The sequence below is a fragment of the Rhynchophorus ferrugineus genome, unplaced genomic scaffold (assembly GCF_030347505.1).
Source record: "Rhynchophorus ferrugineus isolate W39M unplaced genomic scaffold, kcgeb_rfMv2 rfM9, whole genome shotgun sequence".
NCBI classification, from domain to species: Eukaryota; Metazoa; Arthropoda; class Insecta; order Coleoptera; family Curculionidae; genus Rhynchophorus; species Rhynchophorus ferrugineus.
Genome location: NW_027472588.1, coordinates 9,519,099 through 9,536,852, shown reverse-complemented (window position 1 = coordinate 9,536,852; position 17,754 = coordinate 9,519,099). Strand labels below are relative to the sequence as shown.

Below are 17,754 nucleotides of genomic sequence, written 5' to 3'. Positions count from 1 at the left end.
CCTAATAACTTTGTAGATTTAATACTAACTTCACAGGTAGTTGTTTTCTATCTCTTTTTGATTTATTGTTGAACAAAATAAACTATACAAGTTTTCACAAATAATTTTGAAGGTTTTAATTAATATTATATGTTTTTTCAAAATTTAAAAATTAGACCAAAGGTTTTCTTCATAAACATTTTATATATAGTATATCTTTAATTTGTTTTCAATAAATTGAAGATATGATCAGCTGTTTACCTGACACTTGACGTTTGTTTTACATTTGTGATTATTTTTCTAGTAATTTAATGCATTTATCATACAATGGTATGTGAGTGTGAATTAAAGTATTACACATTTTTGGAGTATGTTTTAATGATTGTACAAACTTCTTAGGATTTCATAAAGAGAAGTACCAAAGATATCATAATGACGAAAGACGACAAACTGTTTTTTCAAAAAACTGTTTTGCATTTAGCCAGATCCTTGGGTAATATTCCAAATACACCATGGGAAAAGGTACAAAGTTTGTTCTATGTTTGAATTAAAATTTTAATAAAGAAGTTATTATTTAAAGGTGCAAACATTATATTCAATGGGTCCAGTAGAATCTCATCACATAATATCAATTAGTTGTCGACAACAAGATGCTGTTATTGCTTTGGGCATTTATTTATTGGAGTCAAAGTTGCAACATAAGGATAAGATCATACCATATTTCTTAAATATTGCAAAGTTATTAGAAAGGGCTACCTGGCCAGATGAAATTAGATACAACATAACAGATAGTAAGATATATAATATAATATTTATAAGTAAAAGTCTTAATTTTAATCATAATATGATACTTTTATGTTCAATGTTCAAAGGTCACTTATGATGATGTCATTAAAGTTAATTGAACACCTGTTTAGTATAGAATTTAATTTAAAGTAAAAATCAGTTAAAATGTAAATGTTACTTTTTGTATAGAAATTTTGTAAATTAAAAAATTTGAAAACTCATTGCTCAAATACACTTTTAAGATGTATTTGAAAATTATTGTATTTCAGTTTTTTAGTAGATATATGTGTCAGCCCAGCTTTTCAATTTTATTTACAAAATATAAATTATTCTAGGAATACCAGTGGCTGAAAAATTTAGCTTTTGTTTGCATACACTGTTAAGTGATATCGCGGTAAGATGCGAAGAATACAGAAAAGAAATTATAGATACTCAAGTGGAGAGTATGATGACACTAACAAACAATGTGATCAAAATGCAAGATTCAAATAATTGGAACAGCAATTCAAAATTATTTCTATGTAAAACTACATTACCAGTTCTTATAGGCTTGGCTAGGGCAATGGGCAGGTACTCTGTTACTGATCCACCATTAATTTGCCGACTGTTTCCGAGGCCTGACCCACCTATTGCACAAAAAACTAATGCAAACAAAAATCAATATAACCGAAGTTTTAGTAGCTTTCGTAGCATTATTCCTAGAAGTTTATCTGGCAATTTAACAGCTACTGTTGATATCCTAGCTATAACGCAGGTACTTATGTTTTTATCAAATATTTATTAAGGAAAATTATGCTTCATCTACCTGAACTTAAATAAATAATATCTACTTTTAGGGCTATGATGCTTCTGATATCGCCTACAATTCAAACTCGCTGAAAAGGAGTACTACAGTTAATCACCAAAATATTACTTCATATGATCCTACAACATATTTTTTTGCCAAGTTTGGATCAAGTTTTAACCAATTCCCCCAACTGAGAACCAATGATTCTCACACAAAGAAAACAATGATAATTTTTCCCCAACAACACTTAACCACTATTTTAGCACTCAGCAAAAAATTACTCACGAAGGAAATGCTGTCACTTATCGACGAGCAATCCATGGAAATTTATTCGACTGGAAAAATCCAAATATTTCCATATAAAACGTTTTCCGAAACTGTAAATTTAGTTATGGTAACTTTGATGAGAGAACTTTTACAGCCACAATACAATTTACCAACTGCCTTCACAAAAGATGTCCAAGAATTTGTAAAAGGTACCTTCTTCAATGTTAAGATGATGATTTAATGATCACTTTGATTAAAGGTTTATATTTAAATGGTCAAACGGAATTGCAAAGCAAACATCATGATGCCAGTGAAAAAGAAGATAGAGAAAGCAATTTCGCGTTGGTCAATAAATTCAGAGTTAACGTTATGGCTAACGCAGCCTGTGTTGATTTATTGGTTTGGGCTATAGGAGATGAAACTGGTAAGTAAATTGTAGTGGATGCGCATAAGTATTAGTATCTATAATTGTATAGTTAAAAACATGCCCTTATATATACTCTAATTGTGATCTTTGACCTATTTAGAGCCAACATGTATAAAAGGTAAATAATTTTAAATATTTAGTATGTAAAACAATATATAAACATTATATGATATGTAAAACGTTAAATAATGCCATATTAAACTATTAATATTTAAGACAAACGACAAACAGTAACTGGTAAAAAATTATTTTTGACATAATGTTATTTAAAATAAAAAACCAAAGATCATTCTTGTTTTTCTTTTGACATGTAACAATGGAAAGAGGGCTTTGAAACAAAGCACTCCCAATTAATATTCATATTATGGAAATGTAACTTAGTTTAAACACACGCTATCCAAATAGCTAATCTGTTTATTATTCTTTCTGTTTATTGCAGTGGACTTGGATTATAACTTTACCACTTTGATACAGTTTTTAACGACTGTACTAGGTGATACATTTTTGTGTCATTTTTTTCCTTACTAACGAATCTCTTTTTTTTATAAATATCTTTCACTAATACAAACATTTTCATCATCCTGGTCATATAATTTTTTTAATTGTAGGATCAAGCAATAATATGTTTTGTACGCGGATATTTAGTTTTTCTTAGAACTTTAAGATATATTGATTGCTTCATCTTTAATAAGTAATATCATCGAGATCATTTTGCAAACATCTATATTAACAATAGGTTTATTTGAAGTGTGCCTTTTCATTATTAGGGTTTTCCAACATTGATAGAGAAATTTATTTAATGGGATGTTACAAAGTTTGATTTTTAGGTGCGGATAGTTTATGCGGCAGGCTTTCGGAGAAAATTAATTCGAACCACGGCTATAAATTAGTGTTGGCGCATATGCCCTTGTTGATGGTATGCCTGGAGGGTTTGGGGAAATTAGCTCAGAAATTTCCCAATATCGCTTCGACATCAATTTATTGTCTGAGGGACTTTTTAATAACTCCATCGCCAATTCTATCTAAATTGCACAGGCAAGCGAACGAAAAAAGCAGCAAAGAGAACATAAAAATAACAGGCATGTTTTGCAATTTGTAAAATATGAAAGAGCAAGAATTGTTAAGTGTTAATTACAGCTAGTGGGAATCAACTTAAGGCGGAAACAGTAAAGACATTGTCACCCATACAAGGCGCCTTTGAAAAATTACGCGACGCTGCGATTGAGAATCTTTGTTATGCCCTAGAAGCTGCACATGCTCTTGATCCTGTCTGTGTGAGAGCATTGGTCGCTTCGGTGTCAAAAAGCCTTTTTACAGCAGAGAATAGTGATGGGTATAATTTAATCAACAAAATTATTATTACATATACGGACAAAAAGTTTTTCCTTGTAGTGAATCAACGTTGATATCCACCAATATCGTAATAATGCTGGGTCACGTGGCAGTATCCATGAAAGGAACCCCAAAGACCACAGACACAATTTTGCAGTTCTTCCAGCAGAGATTCTGCCGAGTTCCAAGTGCTTTGGACACTCTCATTGTGGATCAATTAGGTTGCATGGTTATAGCTCAGTGTGAACCTCACGTTTACGAAGTAGTTATGAAAATGTTTACCATGATTACTGTGGAAAGCAGTAACGCCACTTATGGAAATACTAATGAAAAAGCTCAATACAGGTACGTCGATTGGTACGGCATTTTGTTTGGTAATTGAATTTTTTTACAGGCATGTATCTAGATCAGTTATAAATGCCCTGGCTAATATAGCTGCTAATATCCAGGGAGAACAACAAATGAACGAACTTCTCGGTGGGCTTCTTGAACTCTTCGTTCAACTAGGCCTGGAGGGAAAAAGAGCCAGCGATAAATCACCAGGTACACAAGCATCTTTTAGTTCTTATCGCGTTGTTAAAATCTTAATCATAAATAAGGGCAATAATGTTTAATACGTCCACTAGGAATTATTACCAGACAAAACTAAATAAATATCGATTAAGAGCGGTTTTAAAAGAGGTTATTTGTATGGTGATAATTATTGATGTTTACTAATAATTAAATATGGATTTTTGTGTAGTTTTAGAGGCCGCCCCTTTTAAGATAAAAGAGTCCATGATGGGTATGATTTTCAAGAAATAAACTCTACTGCACATAACGTGTGATCAAGCTTCTTAGAAATTACTTTTTTTGTATTAACTTTGGGCAATTTTGTCAGATAATCAAAAAAGTTCTTTAGGCATTCGGAAGTACGATTTCACATACGTCCTCTGTTTATTAATTTATTCTCATGTTATATTAGATGTGTGAAAAAATAATCCACGTTTTTCACGTTTGAATACAAAAAATTATACGATAAAGTCTCATCGATAGAAATAATATAGCCTAAGCTAGCCTATAAGAATATAGTAATATAGGAAAGCTATAGTTGAAAATGCATTCGAAGCCAAAATTGAGTAACAGTCACATGGTGAAATATCTTAGCTATATTTTGGTTTGGGAAAACATTTATGGAAAAAACTTCATCTAATTTTATAATATTATAGAGTGGAAATGTATTTAATTAAACCAAATATGTTTTACTGTATCGCTATTTTTCGAGTATACCTATATAGCCATAGTATTCATGAAATGCTCTTGGTTTCTGTTGAAGAACTGAGTTATGTTCCTCTTTTGAAAATACCTTGATATTCATTTTATTCTATTCAGACGGGTATATTAAAACTTCCAACCCAATTTTCACTCTCAGCTCGGTTAAAACGCCATCAGTGATCTTCTTTTTTGTAGACAGCTTTATATAAATGGTTCAAAACAGTTTTGTGGTAAATGTCTAATTTCATACTTACATCGACATTGCAGATAAGCTTATCATACTAGTCTTTTCCAAGAATTTCATCAGCTTTTTTAGTGATTTCAGTCTACCAGAGCTTGACTCTTAAAAGTGTAAACTTTATTTTATTGCCTTTCTCCATTTTTAAGCGTGAATATCGTATTGAAGAATTTATAATTTTAATATACATTGTTTTGCGTTCTTCAATTGATTTAATATTAATTAACTTTTTATATTTTGTAAATTGTTTAATAAAGCTAATAAATTTATCATAGTAAAACGTCATAGTGAAGACGTAGAACAATGATCTTGTTCTATTTGCTCATAAGAACAAACCATCTTTATCATAGCTCTTCTTTCAAGTTATTATTAGCTCTTTTAAATTAAGAGAACCAAAACCACGATGCACCTAATCTTCGGTCATGGTAGCTTTACCAAAAGCATTCTAATTTACATACAATTGTCTAAAAAAATAAGATTATTTTTTTTCACACTTAATGTATTTAACTTTTTTGATTATCTCCACTTACATTCTCTATTCACAGACTTCTCAGGGTCATTATATTAATTAGGATTTTGCAAAGTAGCTACGTTCCAAGAAATCTTGTGTTGTTGTGTAATACGCTGTGCTTAGTTTTATATCATTAACTTAGATTGTGTATATTAAATATCGTAGTATTAGCCATGTTCATACAGCAGTCAGAAACTCCATCAGACACCATCGGTCGAACTGCTGTAGGAGCAAACCTAATAAGTTTATTTTATTACTTTATATCTCTTTATTTTTCATGTGGTTTAAGGTTATTTCTCACAAGATATAATTTTTAATGCTGTTTGCATACTGTTAGTAAATTCCTATTAACTGCTACAATGCTATTTTTAAAAATTATATCCTCTGTATGTAGCGTCTGATGTTTCTATTATATTAATTTTGCTTTAGGGGCATTGAAGGCATCTAGTTCTGCCGGAAATCTAGGAGTTCTGATTCCCGTGATAGCGGTTCTTCTCAGACGCTTACCACCAATAAAAAATCCCAAACCTCGTATTCACAAGCTTTTTCGAGATTTTTGGTTGTATTGTGTCATCATGGGATTCACGGCGTCGGATTCAGGTGGGTGGTTCGCTTAAAGCTACTGAGATTACGTGCTCACGAAGGTTCCTTATAGGGCTTTGGCCGCAAGAGTGGTACGAGGGTGTCAAGGAAATCGCCGTGAAGTCTCCGTCTTTGGTGTCGCCCACTTCCAGCCGATCAGAAATGAGGGAGCTACAGTATACATCTGCGGTGAGGAACGATAGCGTTTCTATCGCGGAGCTTCAGGAGCTTAAAAATCAAATCCTCGATTTGTTGAGACATCCGTCTGATGTCGTTGGTATCGTCAATAACAAATTAACGTTCGCCCAATGCACGTTTTTGTTGAGTGTCTATTGGGTTGAAACGTTAAGGTAACTAAAGTACGATGTACCCTCCCTAATGTTAATAACGAAAACCATTCAGGGTCCAGCATTCGGGAGAACCAAGTCTCGTCCCAATAATATCCGACTATCTCAGCGATTCCGCCCTTCAGAAAGATAAAACCGGCATGTGGAATTGTGTGGCGTCGGTGAGCGACAGGGTTTTCGAGAAGTTTTTGGACGTCATGAAGAATAAACCGAAGGACGAGGCCCGCGAAGCGGATCTGGAACAACACGCCCAGTTCCTGTTAGTCAATTTTAATCACACTCATAAGCAGATTAGGAGGGTTTCGGATAAGTTCCTGGTCAGCCTAGTGGACAAATTTCCCCATTTACTCTGGAGCAGAAGGTGGGTGACTTGATAGTCCCGTCAAATATAATAGTTATAGTTTTTGATTTTCCAGAGTGCTATGGACGATGCTTGATATCCTCCAAGTTTTGTCATATTCTTTGGAAATCGATCCGAACCAGGAAACGCCAACTTTACGAATTCCCCAGACGCCGTACTCCATTCAGCTCATGGATACTCTGGAAGCGAGAGAATCTATAGTAAAAGATTTTGCTGCTAATTCGGAGAGAATAGTTAAAGAGGCAATGAGGTGGGCTCCTCAGTGGACAAGATCTCATATTCAAGAATATATTAATCAAATCCCCACATCTGGTTAGTATATTATTAATACCGGGAATTAATTCCTATCAGTGGCCATAATTTTAATGTTATGAAACCAGTTTTTGCTTGGTTTCAATGTTACAAAATTGGTGGTTTCAGTGGGAAACAACAAAGGGTGCCTTGAATACCTAAAAGGTTATTAGATAGCGAACTGCAAGCATTGTTGCATATCACCTTAAAGGGGCAAACAACTTGCGAAGACGCGGGAAGTTGATAAATCAACAATTAGAAAGTATTTTCATCTTTTGAAAGACCCAAAGGTATGGAAAATATACGAATTAATCAAAAATAGTGTTGCAAATTGAGGTTTCTCTACATGATAGGCAAAAACAGAAAAATATCTTAATTTTGTTTAATCAATTGTGGTGTATTAAGAGCTACTAAAATCGAAATCTATCATCGTTGTGGTCTGTAATATTATTCAAACATGTATTTGAATGAAGCAAAAGTCTTCTCGAAAAAGTCCGGCAAGAGCGAGTAAGAAATCGTTATAAATATACTTTGTCATCCTGTTCTAATCAACGTTTGGTGATACAGCAGGCATCTAGCATACTTGCCAAATATGCCACCTTTTGATTGAAGCAGCATCTCCCGAAATGCTGAAGAGCTTTAAAAATATATGGATATGTTAGCGATACCGTTACCAGCAATATGAAAAATGTTATAGAAAATTATACACAGTGTCCCAAAAAACTGCATGAAACATTTTAAATGATAATTTTATTAATTCAAATAAATCTAGCGAAACAACAATGACATGGACTTTTAGCAATAATATACTCAGTCGGTTTTGAAGTGGTCTCCTCCCGCGGCGATACACAGGTTTAAACGTTTTCGGCGACAATCGGTCCCATTCTCCACGCAGCGATTTCAAACTTTTGTGGCGTGTAGTACAGGCCCGTGGTTTTTGAAATAGACACGCTCTAGTTCATCGGATTGAGATCCGGCGAGTAGGAAGGCCATTCTGTCGACGTTATAAAGTCCGGAGAATGACCTAATGTTATTCTATAACCATCAAATAATATTTGCAATTATTTTTCTTTCAAGGCAATTGGCACCATACAGGATTATCCATGGCGTTAGAATCAATCCTGCAATATGGGCCATTAAATCTCTGCAGCGCCCCATTGAGTATCAGCACGTTAGAAAAAAGACCTAAATGTGTTAAAAGTGACTCCAGCAAGATCATGTCGTCATCGTCGATGAGGTCAAAGTATATTGGCGAAGTTATAGGAATGTTAAAAATATACGGCAATGACAGAAAGGAAGAACTAATCAACATAATTTTGAATAACGTTTGGGATGCCTGCAGGGAACATTCTGACTTACTTCATAGGGACGCACTATGGCAAGCAACAGCTCTTTTGATTCATACCCCAATATTTAATAGAAATTTATTGCATTGCATTGCTTGGTCACAGGTAGACAAAAAAGATACATAAAAATACTTTTAGAGCCTTTAATATTTTGATGAATTTATTTAGGTTGAGTTGTTTAGTGTTGAGGCAGTGAGAACAGCTGTTGAATGTTGGCAGTGGTTGATTACGTCAAAACCTGAACTTGAGATGAGATTTTTACAAGAAATGGTTGCTGCATGGAAGTGTACTATTTATAAAAAGTTAGGTTTATTTTCTGTTAGCCCTCCACAGACCAACCCCTTGGCAGTATATGAAGGTAAACATTCATTTAAATATACTAGGGGAAGTTTCAATCAGCATTTTAGGTTGTCGCCTGGAGCCGGATAATCCCTTTGTTAAACCTCACGCCATCTGGGTACAATTCATTTGCGAGCTCGTTGAAGCTATCAAATACAGTAGCTATGAAAAGGTGGAAATGATAGCCAGTCTTATACATCATTCTCTTTCGATGTCAGTCGGTAGTGAACCATCGAACATGACGAGACATATTTCGGCGATAGGAGTACGATTTAAGTACGGAAATTAACCCGAGAATCTCTTCTACATTTCAATTTAACACTTTTCCAGATTACTAACATGTGGGTTGTCGTTATTGCAAGGCGACATATTACCGAAGAGCTTGGCGAAAAATGTTTTAAGAGAAAGGATCTACTGCTGTTGTTTAGACTATTTCTGTAAGCCAGTTAAGTGTCCGACTCAAAACGGTAGCGATTTGCGCGAGGACATCACCATTTTAATAAAATTCTGGCAGACGCTACATTCTGATAAGAAATATCTGAAAATCAGTGATGTCGGAGGTAATTTTTTGATCAATTTGTTGAAATATATCACCAAGACGTTAAAAAAATTGCAGATCTGGGTCCCAGTACTCCGATATCTGGTGTACAAAATAACGAGTTGGTAAAGCCGACCGACTTCGGACGCCCCACATCGGGATGGATCAACACGGTACCGTTATCGACGAGTACCGCTACTTTAAGTAAAAGATCGGCCAAGTCTACCAGAAAGGCCCCCATGGCTGATAACTTTGTAAAGTGTTATTTGAAAAAGCGAAACTTAATCCTGGAATTGTTGGCTGTGGAGATCGATTTTCTTGTCGTGTGGCACAATCCGACGTCTAGGTAGGGCATTAGATAAGATGTCAACAACATGTTCTTTTACTTTTTCCTTAGACCCGAACTCGTCATTCCCGGTGAAGATAACATAGCAAGTTGGCGTGCTAAAACCATAACTGACAAACAGTGGCATGATTATACCAGACTAGCCTGGGATATATCGCCAGTATTGGCAATTTATCTGCCCACTAGATTTAAGAATAACGACGCGATCATACATGAGATTAAGAATCAGGTTCAGATGAATCCGACAAGTGTTACGCACGTTCCCGAAGCATTACAGTATTTAGCCACGACTGAAGCGATCCTAGCCGATAGTCCAAAATTGGTTTACATGCTAACATGGGCAAGGGTATCGCCAATTCAGGTATATTACGGCGATTTATTCAAGACTGGACGAAAGCCTTATTTTTGTTGTTTTTAGGCGTTAGCGTATTTCAGCAGACAATTCCCATCACATCCGATTTCAGCTCAGTATGCAGTTAGAGTTTTAAGCTCCTACCAGCCAGATGCAGTTTTATTCTATATTCCACAGCTGGTACAGAGTTTGCGACATGATAAGGTAATATTGGTTTAATTTATGCTGTATCAATATCTTTTTCTTTATTTTGAAACAATCCAAGAGATTGTTAATATCTCAGTGTTCAGGAAAATTATACAAATTAAACTTATTTATATATATATATATATATATATATATATATATATATATATATATATATATTATATATATATTATTTATATATATATTATTTATATATATATTATATATATATATATATATATATATATATATATATATATATATATATATATATATATACATATATATATACATATATATATATACATATATATATAGAACAGTATTTAAAAAGAAACGTTACTTCCAGCAGGATGATATAAACTTCGTGACACATCTGATGGTAGAGCGCTGATATAAATTTTGATATTACAAAAGGTCGATGTTAAAATGGATTGAAACACGCTTTTCAATGCCGCATAGATCGGGTTGAATGTTTACTGCAAGGTGTCGGTCTATAGCAGCTAATTGGCATAGATGTTGAACTTCAAAAACTTTCAAAAAATCTAACGGGATTACATCCCACGATTTCCATCTGCATCAAGGACAATTCATGTCGCTCAAATTGTTAATTCAGAATTTACATCGCTCGGCTTTCTGCTGCAACCATACTTCGTTCAAAATTTGTACTAAAAGAAGCAGATAATCATTGTTCTGTACCTCTTGCTGTTGTGGAAGGTTTCCTTCAATTAATATGGCGCTAGTGAAATACTACAATCACCACTAAACTCCGGCTTTTTTCGATTGCTTATTTTATCCATTCTTCTGTATGTCTCGATACAGTGTTTATAAGCTCGAAATATTTATCAATTTAAAGCTGTTGCAAAGATAGAAGAGTAAATCGAAAGAATCAAAGACAAAGATCGATCGAGGATCATAGAATGATAGCTAAGATGAGGTCATAGAGCTAAGTGACCCAAAGAATGAGATACTTTTAGTATCGAAAGTCATAACACTTGTGATCGGTTGACAACAGTAGGGAGATTTGGTGAAAAATTTTCTTTGGAAAAGTTTTACATTACCAATATCAGCTGATAAACCAAATTATTCAATTTATCAGTATTTCCGTTAATTGAAAACTATTACTACCTAATTACAAATGTTAACATTGTGGTTGAATCTAGTGATTGTGACTTCATCATCATATGATTGTGACCTAATAACGTATTCGTAACCTAATCTGGTGTTTGCTTGCAAACCTCTTAATTTCCGAATATTCGACCACAAATACCTGATTTGTGACTGTGCCAAGATTCGTAGCATTGTTTCTAAACTCTTTATTCTGTAATTAGTTTGATGTTGGTTTTCTTGGTGTATTACGTACAGTATTTGTACAGAAACAGTTTATTGAGTATTGACATCTCAGAATATCTTTGAGGTCAATGTATTTATCGTTTAACGAGTCAGTTTTCAGTTTAAACAAGCTGGGGTCAAGATATTTTGCATTGTAATTAAATATATATTAAATAACTGCATTATATTTTAGATGAGATATATTATGGAATTTATCAAATACATTGCTAAAAAATCTCAAATCGTGGCTCACCAATTAATCTGGAACATGAAAACCAATATGTACATAGATGAAGATATGCAAAAGAGAGATCGTGAGTAAAATCGATGCCTAGATGCACCAGTTAAACGATCATAATTCAACCAATTTCAGCATATCTATTTGAGCTGCTTGAATCTTTGGTATCTTCCATTGTGAGCGATCTCTCGGGCCCAGCGAAAATGTTTTACGAGAGGGAGTTTGATTTCTTCGAGAAGATCACAGCTATATCCGGTGAAATCCGGCCTTATCCCAAAGGACCGGAGAGAAGGCAAGCGTGTCTGAAGGCTTTAAGCAAAATTAAGGTAATTGAAGTGCCCGTTACTTTGGGTCGTATTTTTAGACTTTCAATATGTTTCGGGCAGGTTCAGCCAGGCTGTTACTTACCCAGTAATCCGGAAGCTATGGTTGTCGATATCGACTACAAAAGCGGTATTCCTATGCAGAGTGCCGCGAAAGCCCCTTACCTCGCTCGATTTAAGGTCGTTAGATGCGGTATTAATGAATTGGAAAACATTGCTATGGCGTTTTCTGTTAATGAGGTAATGTTAAAATGATGGACGTGAAGTTAGGGTAATGACCTTTCCCTGTATTTAGACCCATGAATTTTCTTTGGGCCCTGAGATCTGGCAGGCTGCCATTTTTAAAGTAGGCGACGATGTTAGACAGGATATGCTGGCGTTACAGGTGATAGGTATTTTTAGGAACGTCTTCCAAACCGTGGGTCTAGATCTGTATCTGTTCCCTTACAGAGTGGTTGCGACTTCCCCTGGTGTAAGAAAATTTACCTGGTGTTATGAACGACGTTTTACTAATACTGTTACAGTGCGGTGTTATTGAATGCGTTCCAAATGCAAAATCGAGAGACCAGTTAGGTCGACAGACGGACATAGGAATGTACGAGTACTTCTTGAAAAAATATGGTGAAGAGTGCACCAAGGAGTTTCAGAATGCCAGGAGAAACTTCATCATTTCGATGGCGGCCTATAGTGTCGTGGGATTTTTGCTTCAGATCAAAGATCGTCATAACGGTAACATAATGTTGGACACTGACGGACATATAATTCATATTGGTAAACCATGTTAAAACCCTAGCAACATAACAAAACATGTTACTATTTGCTATTTCAGACTTCGGATTCATGTTTGAGTCCTCGCCTGGAGGCAATTTGGGATTCGAACCCGACATAAAACTCACGGACGAAATGGTGATGATCATGGGAGGCAAGATGGAAGCTGCTCCTTTTAAATGGTTCTCTGATTTATGCGTACAGGCATATTTGGCGGTCAGGTAACGTTAATTCTATCACTGCTATCGTTTTTTGTTCTAAATATTATATATCATATCTTACAGGCCCTATCAGGAAGCCATTATTTCACTAGTTTCGCTGATGTTGGACACAAGACTTCCGTGTTTCCGAGGACAGACAATAAAACTGCTCAGAGGTCGGTTTAGTCCAGACGCCAGTGATAAGGATGCCGCGAATTACATGCTCCAAATCATTAGAAGCAGTTTCCTCAATTTCAGGACGCGCACCTACGATATGATCCAATATTATCAGAATCAAATTCCGTATTAAATACATTCCTTTAGCTATGAAACATATCTCGTGTTTAAACAGTTTACAGCATTAACTTACTTGCAGTATATTAACGTTGCTTAAAAGACGTAGAATTTAATTCGCATTCTAGTCAAATGTTAGATATATTTATCTACTCTGTATAAAACCTTTTTATTTCCATTTTTTTAATATATAGTACAGTAACTTTCAATGTTATTAATTTGGTTGTTAGAATTGTTGTTTTACCATTCAAACGGTATTAATAAAAATATATCTTGGTTTAACATGGGTTTTATTTTAATAATTAAAAAATTTAAATAAAATATAGCAATATAATGTTCATAAGCTCACTTGTCATTTATTGCTTCTAGTAAAAAAAATAGAACTGTGCTCAGGCAAATTGCTGAGCGATATCTGCAGTAACTTTATTATTTAAAATTTCAATCCAATATCCATCTGGGTCTGTAATGAAGGCAATCCCCTTCATTTTTCCATCATCTGGCTTTTTAATAAAATTAACACCCAGTTTTTCAAATCTTTCGCAAGCCTTATATACATCTGGTACTACTAAACCAATGTGACCTGAAATATCAAATAATGTAACTGTTATGTTACAAATCAAATTTTACTACTAACCAAATCCTTTTGGTTCTTGATTGCCATTATGATACGAAAATTCAGTATCATTTTCAGTACCCCAGTTGCTATAAAAAAATATACAAAATAAATTTATTTTATCTTATTATTTGACATACTGTGTTAATTCTATCGTAGCTTTTCTTCCTAAAGCCCATTCAATTCTAGCACCAGATGATAAATCACCAGGAGTACTTTCTTCATAACCCATAAAATATAGAGAAAATTTCATGGATGGGAAATCTAGCTTACTAAGAAGTTTCATACCCAGGACTTCTGAATAAAATGGTAAAGATTTTCTTGGATCTTTTATTCTAAACATTGTTTGTTGCATTATGAAATCCTATAATAAAGTTGATAAACATGTTCACTCTGAAAAATATGGATAATTATATAAATCAAAACATTAAATGTACCTTGGTTTCCTCTGGAGTTTGTTTGCACAATTTTAAAGCTTCATCATGAGAAAGTGGAGGTTGATTTGTATCACCCATTTTTAAGAAATAATGTATAATTTAATATACTTGCTTATGTATGAAACGTTAAATATATTATTATTGAGGTTATGTTCCTACGAAGTTCTAGAATATATTCTTATGAAATCACGTATAATCTTTATATCATAAATATATGGTGTTAAAGTAAACAAAGCAATGTTTAAAAACAAGGTTTATTAACATTATAAAAATACTTAAAACTATTGTATTTGCTTAATGATCTATTATAATAAGTTCATCTATTCCCCAATCTTCATATGAATGGTCCGGTAAGTATCTTCTTATTATTATTGGTATTTTCCTTTGCTTCAATTCCTTCATAGCTATTTGTAGGGGATCAGTTTCGCCATCTAATTCAACCATTACTGGAGCACACATAGCAATTTGTAATGCTCTGGTACCCAAAACTCTAGCTCTTTCATACTTTGTCATATATTTTGTTGTTATTCTCTTATTCTTAGGTACGCCACCGCCAGCTTGGCCTGTAATTTACTGCGTTATATTTGCATTAAAATATAAACATAGTATATACTTACCAGGTTGTAATATATCGATATTATCCCCTTCTTCTTCAGGTTGTTCTAATTCTTCAATGTTATCATCCTCTACATCGTCCTCAAAATCATCACCAACATCATTATCATCATATTCTTCGTCTGCCATATTTTAAATATATTTTTAATTTAAAATATCTGTTGAAAACTGCTCTATAAATTGGCGATGTTTTCTTTTGGAACTAAATACAAAACATAACCTAAAATATTCTGTCAAACCTGGCAGTTAATATGATCTCCATTATTCTTCTTTTCCAATAATGGGTTTTATGATGACATACGATTTATAAATATTATTTTGGGTATATTATTCTTTTTTAGTCGTGTTAATTGACCTTTATTCTAGTACTGTTGATTATCTTTTTGGGAACCAGAAATGGTTTTATTTCAAAGATTCAGTTCTTTTTTAAAATCTTATTTCAAAAGGCATAGAGTTACAAGAAATGTTGCATACATTCAAGGCCAATCTCCAGAACCAAAAATTAGGGAGTATTTTTATTACATCGATCATCAAGGGATGGTAAAATTATCCCGAAACTGTTAAATATTATATTTTTATAATAGCTATTTCTAGATGATGCACGAATGAAAAACTTTACGTCATGCTTTAAAGAAAAAAAATTCCTACGTTTCTTTTTCAATCAAATTCGAATAAACAGTAGCGATAGATATCCAGAATTTCCGTATATTTCGTTATGCGGAAGGGAACGAAACTTCGTACGATGTGACGATTGTCCAATAGTTTTTACTCATGTCCTCAAGCATGATGATGAATTTTATTTAGCGCATAATCATGCTGATGATTTCCTGAAAATTAAATTTGAACCTGAAAAGATTTTCATGTTGCCAGAAACTGGAAGAGTGTATCATCCAGCATATGAGCGAGCAGGATCTATCGGTTTAGTAAGGTCAAAGTTGGCTATTGAATTTAGTCATCAGTTCAAATTTGAGGATGGCGAGGGTAATCCACCAACTCATTTTACTTTTTTTGGAACGACGTATAATCTAAAAACTGATTGGTACTATAAAATAAAAGATGTTGCTTAGTAAAGATTTTTAATAAAATATTAAATAACAAATATAATAGAATAGAATTTTGTTTGTATTGCACTTTATACAGAAATAGATGCTTAGTGTACCAGAAAACTGTTGTGCTTATATCCTAAAAGTTAAATTTGATCGTCCTTCAGTCCAACATTATATTTGCCACACAAAGTGCAAATACAGTAGATTTAAAATCTTACCTATGTGAGTTATCGACGAATGTCAAACATTGACAATGAATTGTTAAATTCATCAATTGTCATAAACAAGTTATTGCTATAATATAAATTAACATCTATAAGTTACATAACAGAACTTAACAAACAATATAAAACTATAACTCTTTTTTATCACTTTCAGTTGGGGGAGTTAGGGGCCTCTCCAAAGGTTTATAACTTCTTGGTAAAACCCATGAATATCCTTTCTTGTCAATTTTAGCTGTTTCCTGTGCAAATGTTAACATTTTGTCTTTCTTATGAACATCAGGGTTGAATTGTTCAAATATTATGTAGTGAATATCTTCAGTTGGGGGTGTATCAAATAAATGATCCTTGCTTTGTTGTACCAGCTGTTGAGTTTTAATTATAAACTTTTCCTTGTTTTTGGCAATCCTAATGTCATAAAGTCAAACATATGATATATGTATAAAAGTTGCATAAACTTACATTTCACATGCCTCTTGATTTATACCATGAGATACACTAGCTTCCACATTAGAAAATACCCACTGTATATATTTTAAAACTTGCCAAAGATGTTGTTCATTTTTGTTCCAAGTTGGAAAACCTCCAAGCAAATTCATTTCATTTGTTTCTGGGTGTATTACTGGATGGAACACTTGAGTTTGAAATACCACTTTCTAAAAATTATGAACATCATAAAATCATTTGTGATACTTGTAATTATGTTGTTATATTTGTAATTACTTAAATGAAGACTTACTGGGTGTTCACAGTCAGGAAATGTTTCATCTAGCATAATAGTGAATCTAAAAACACCATCCTTATAAGGCCCACTTCTGACAAAAATTGTACCAAACCAAACTGAAATAATAACTGTAGTAATGTTTTTAATTCACAAAAAAACTATAATTACTTAATGAATTTTCTCTGGACGGAATAACATATACACCTTGAATATCTTCAGTCTCGATCATTTTACTAAAAATTAAGAATAAATTAAGTGTTGTTTATGCATATAATATTTTATAATTACTATTCAGCCAATATAATATATTCTTGTCTATAAATTTTAAATATTCTATTAAGATCTTCATTTTGTCTGCCAAATAAATTTTCTTGATTGGTTTCAGGTGGTGGTATCACCCTCCTTAGGGAGCCTTGTCTGGTAAATGTTTCAGTACGTTCATCCTATAATTATGAACATATTGTAAAAAAGTTAAATATACATGACAGAATTACCTTATTTTCTTTACTCATTGGTGCAGCAAACATATCCAAATAATAGAACTAAAAGGTAAAACGATTTTGTTGTTAAACATAATCATTAAAAGTTTATCCAATGTTATCGTCAGATAACGAGGATTATTACTTAGAAAACATTATCTCTCATCCCACATTATCTGTTATATTTTGACATAG

The 17,754-nt window shown here is 33.4% G+C and overlaps 5 protein-coding genes across 7 annotated transcripts; 2 read left to right on the top strand and 3 right to left on the bottom strand.

Moving 5' to 3' along the window:
• The first annotated feature begins 91 nt into the window (after nt 1-91).
• Pi4KIIIalpha (Phosphatidylinositol 4-kinase III alpha) lies at nt 92-13,706 on the top strand. Of its 3 annotated transcripts, XM_076413058.1 has the most exons (30): nt 92-309; nt 379-501; nt 560-770; nt 1,101-1,519; nt 1,602-2,028; nt 2,079-2,243; nt 2,686-2,739; nt 3,074-3,325; nt 3,384-3,579; nt 3,639-3,923; nt 3,973-4,121; nt 4,321-4,362; nt 6,011-6,181; nt 6,237-6,513; nt 6,566-6,871; nt 6,927-7,183; nt 8,240-8,613; nt 8,677-8,866; nt 8,916-9,123; nt 9,178-9,407; nt 9,464-9,731; nt 9,783-10,092; nt 10,150-10,287; nt 11,795-11,915; nt 11,975-12,165; nt 12,226-12,402; nt 12,458-12,634; nt 12,687-12,933; nt 12,992-13,151; nt 13,215-13,706. In XM_076413058.1, the coding sequence occupies exons 1-30, from the start codon at nt 307-309 to the stop codon at nt 13,438-13,440; spliced, it is 6,354 nt and encodes a 2,117-aa protein (XP_076269173.1). In that variant the 5' UTR covers nt 92-306; the 3' UTR covers nt 13,441-13,706. The 3 variants fall into 3 exon arrangements, with proteins under 3 accessions (XP_076269173.1, XP_076269174.1, XP_076269175.1); XM_076413059.1 differs by lacking the exon at nt 4,321-4,362; XM_076413060.1 differs by lacking the exons at nt 2,686-2,739; nt 4,321-4,362.
• On the bottom strand, nt 13,698-14,638 carry Glo1 (Glyoxalase 1). The gene is made up of 4 exons (XM_076413119.1): nt 14,475-14,638; nt 14,178-14,401; nt 14,059-14,126; nt 13,698-14,004 (listed from the first exon to the last, which is right to left on the bottom strand). Exons 1-4 carry the CDS (start codon nt 14,550-14,552, stop codon nt 13,814-13,816), a joined length of 561 nt encoding a protein of 186 aa, XP_076269234.1. The 5' UTR covers nt 14,553-14,638; the 3' UTR covers nt 13,698-13,813.
• Nucleotides 14,639-14,712: 74 nt separating this feature from the next.
• Nucleotides 14,713-15,305, bottom strand: RpII18 (RNA polymerase II subunit RpII18). The gene is made up of 2 exons (XM_076413122.1): nt 15,092-15,305; nt 14,713-15,037 (listed from the first exon to the last, which is right to left on the bottom strand). Exons 1-2 carry the CDS (start codon nt 15,216-15,218, stop codon nt 14,769-14,771), a joined length of 396 nt encoding a protein of 131 aa, XP_076269237.1. The 5' UTR covers nt 15,219-15,305; the 3' UTR covers nt 14,713-14,768.
• Nucleotides 15,306-15,404: 99 nt separating this feature from the next.
• On the top strand, nt 15,405-16,255 carry LOC143201910 (UPF0598 protein CG30010). Its single transcript, XM_076413114.1, has 2 exons — nt 15,405-15,629; nt 15,674-16,255. Exons 1-2 carry the CDS (start codon nt 15,486-15,488, stop codon nt 16,154-16,156), a joined length of 627 nt encoding a protein of 208 aa, XP_076269229.1. The 5' UTR covers nt 15,405-15,485; the 3' UTR covers nt 16,157-16,255.
• Nucleotides 16,149-17,715, bottom strand: peo (ubiquitin E2 variant domain-containing protein pendolino). Its single transcript, XM_076413112.1, has 6 exons — nt 17,575-17,715; nt 17,369-17,523; nt 17,249-17,313; nt 17,096-17,196; nt 16,819-17,012; nt 16,149-16,764 (listed from the first exon to the last, which is right to left on the bottom strand). Exons 1-6 carry the CDS (start codon nt 17,605-17,607, stop codon nt 16,488-16,490), a joined length of 825 nt encoding a protein of 274 aa, XP_076269227.1. The 5' UTR covers nt 17,608-17,715; the 3' UTR covers nt 16,149-16,487.
• Nucleotides 17,716-17,754: the final 39 nt, after the last annotated feature.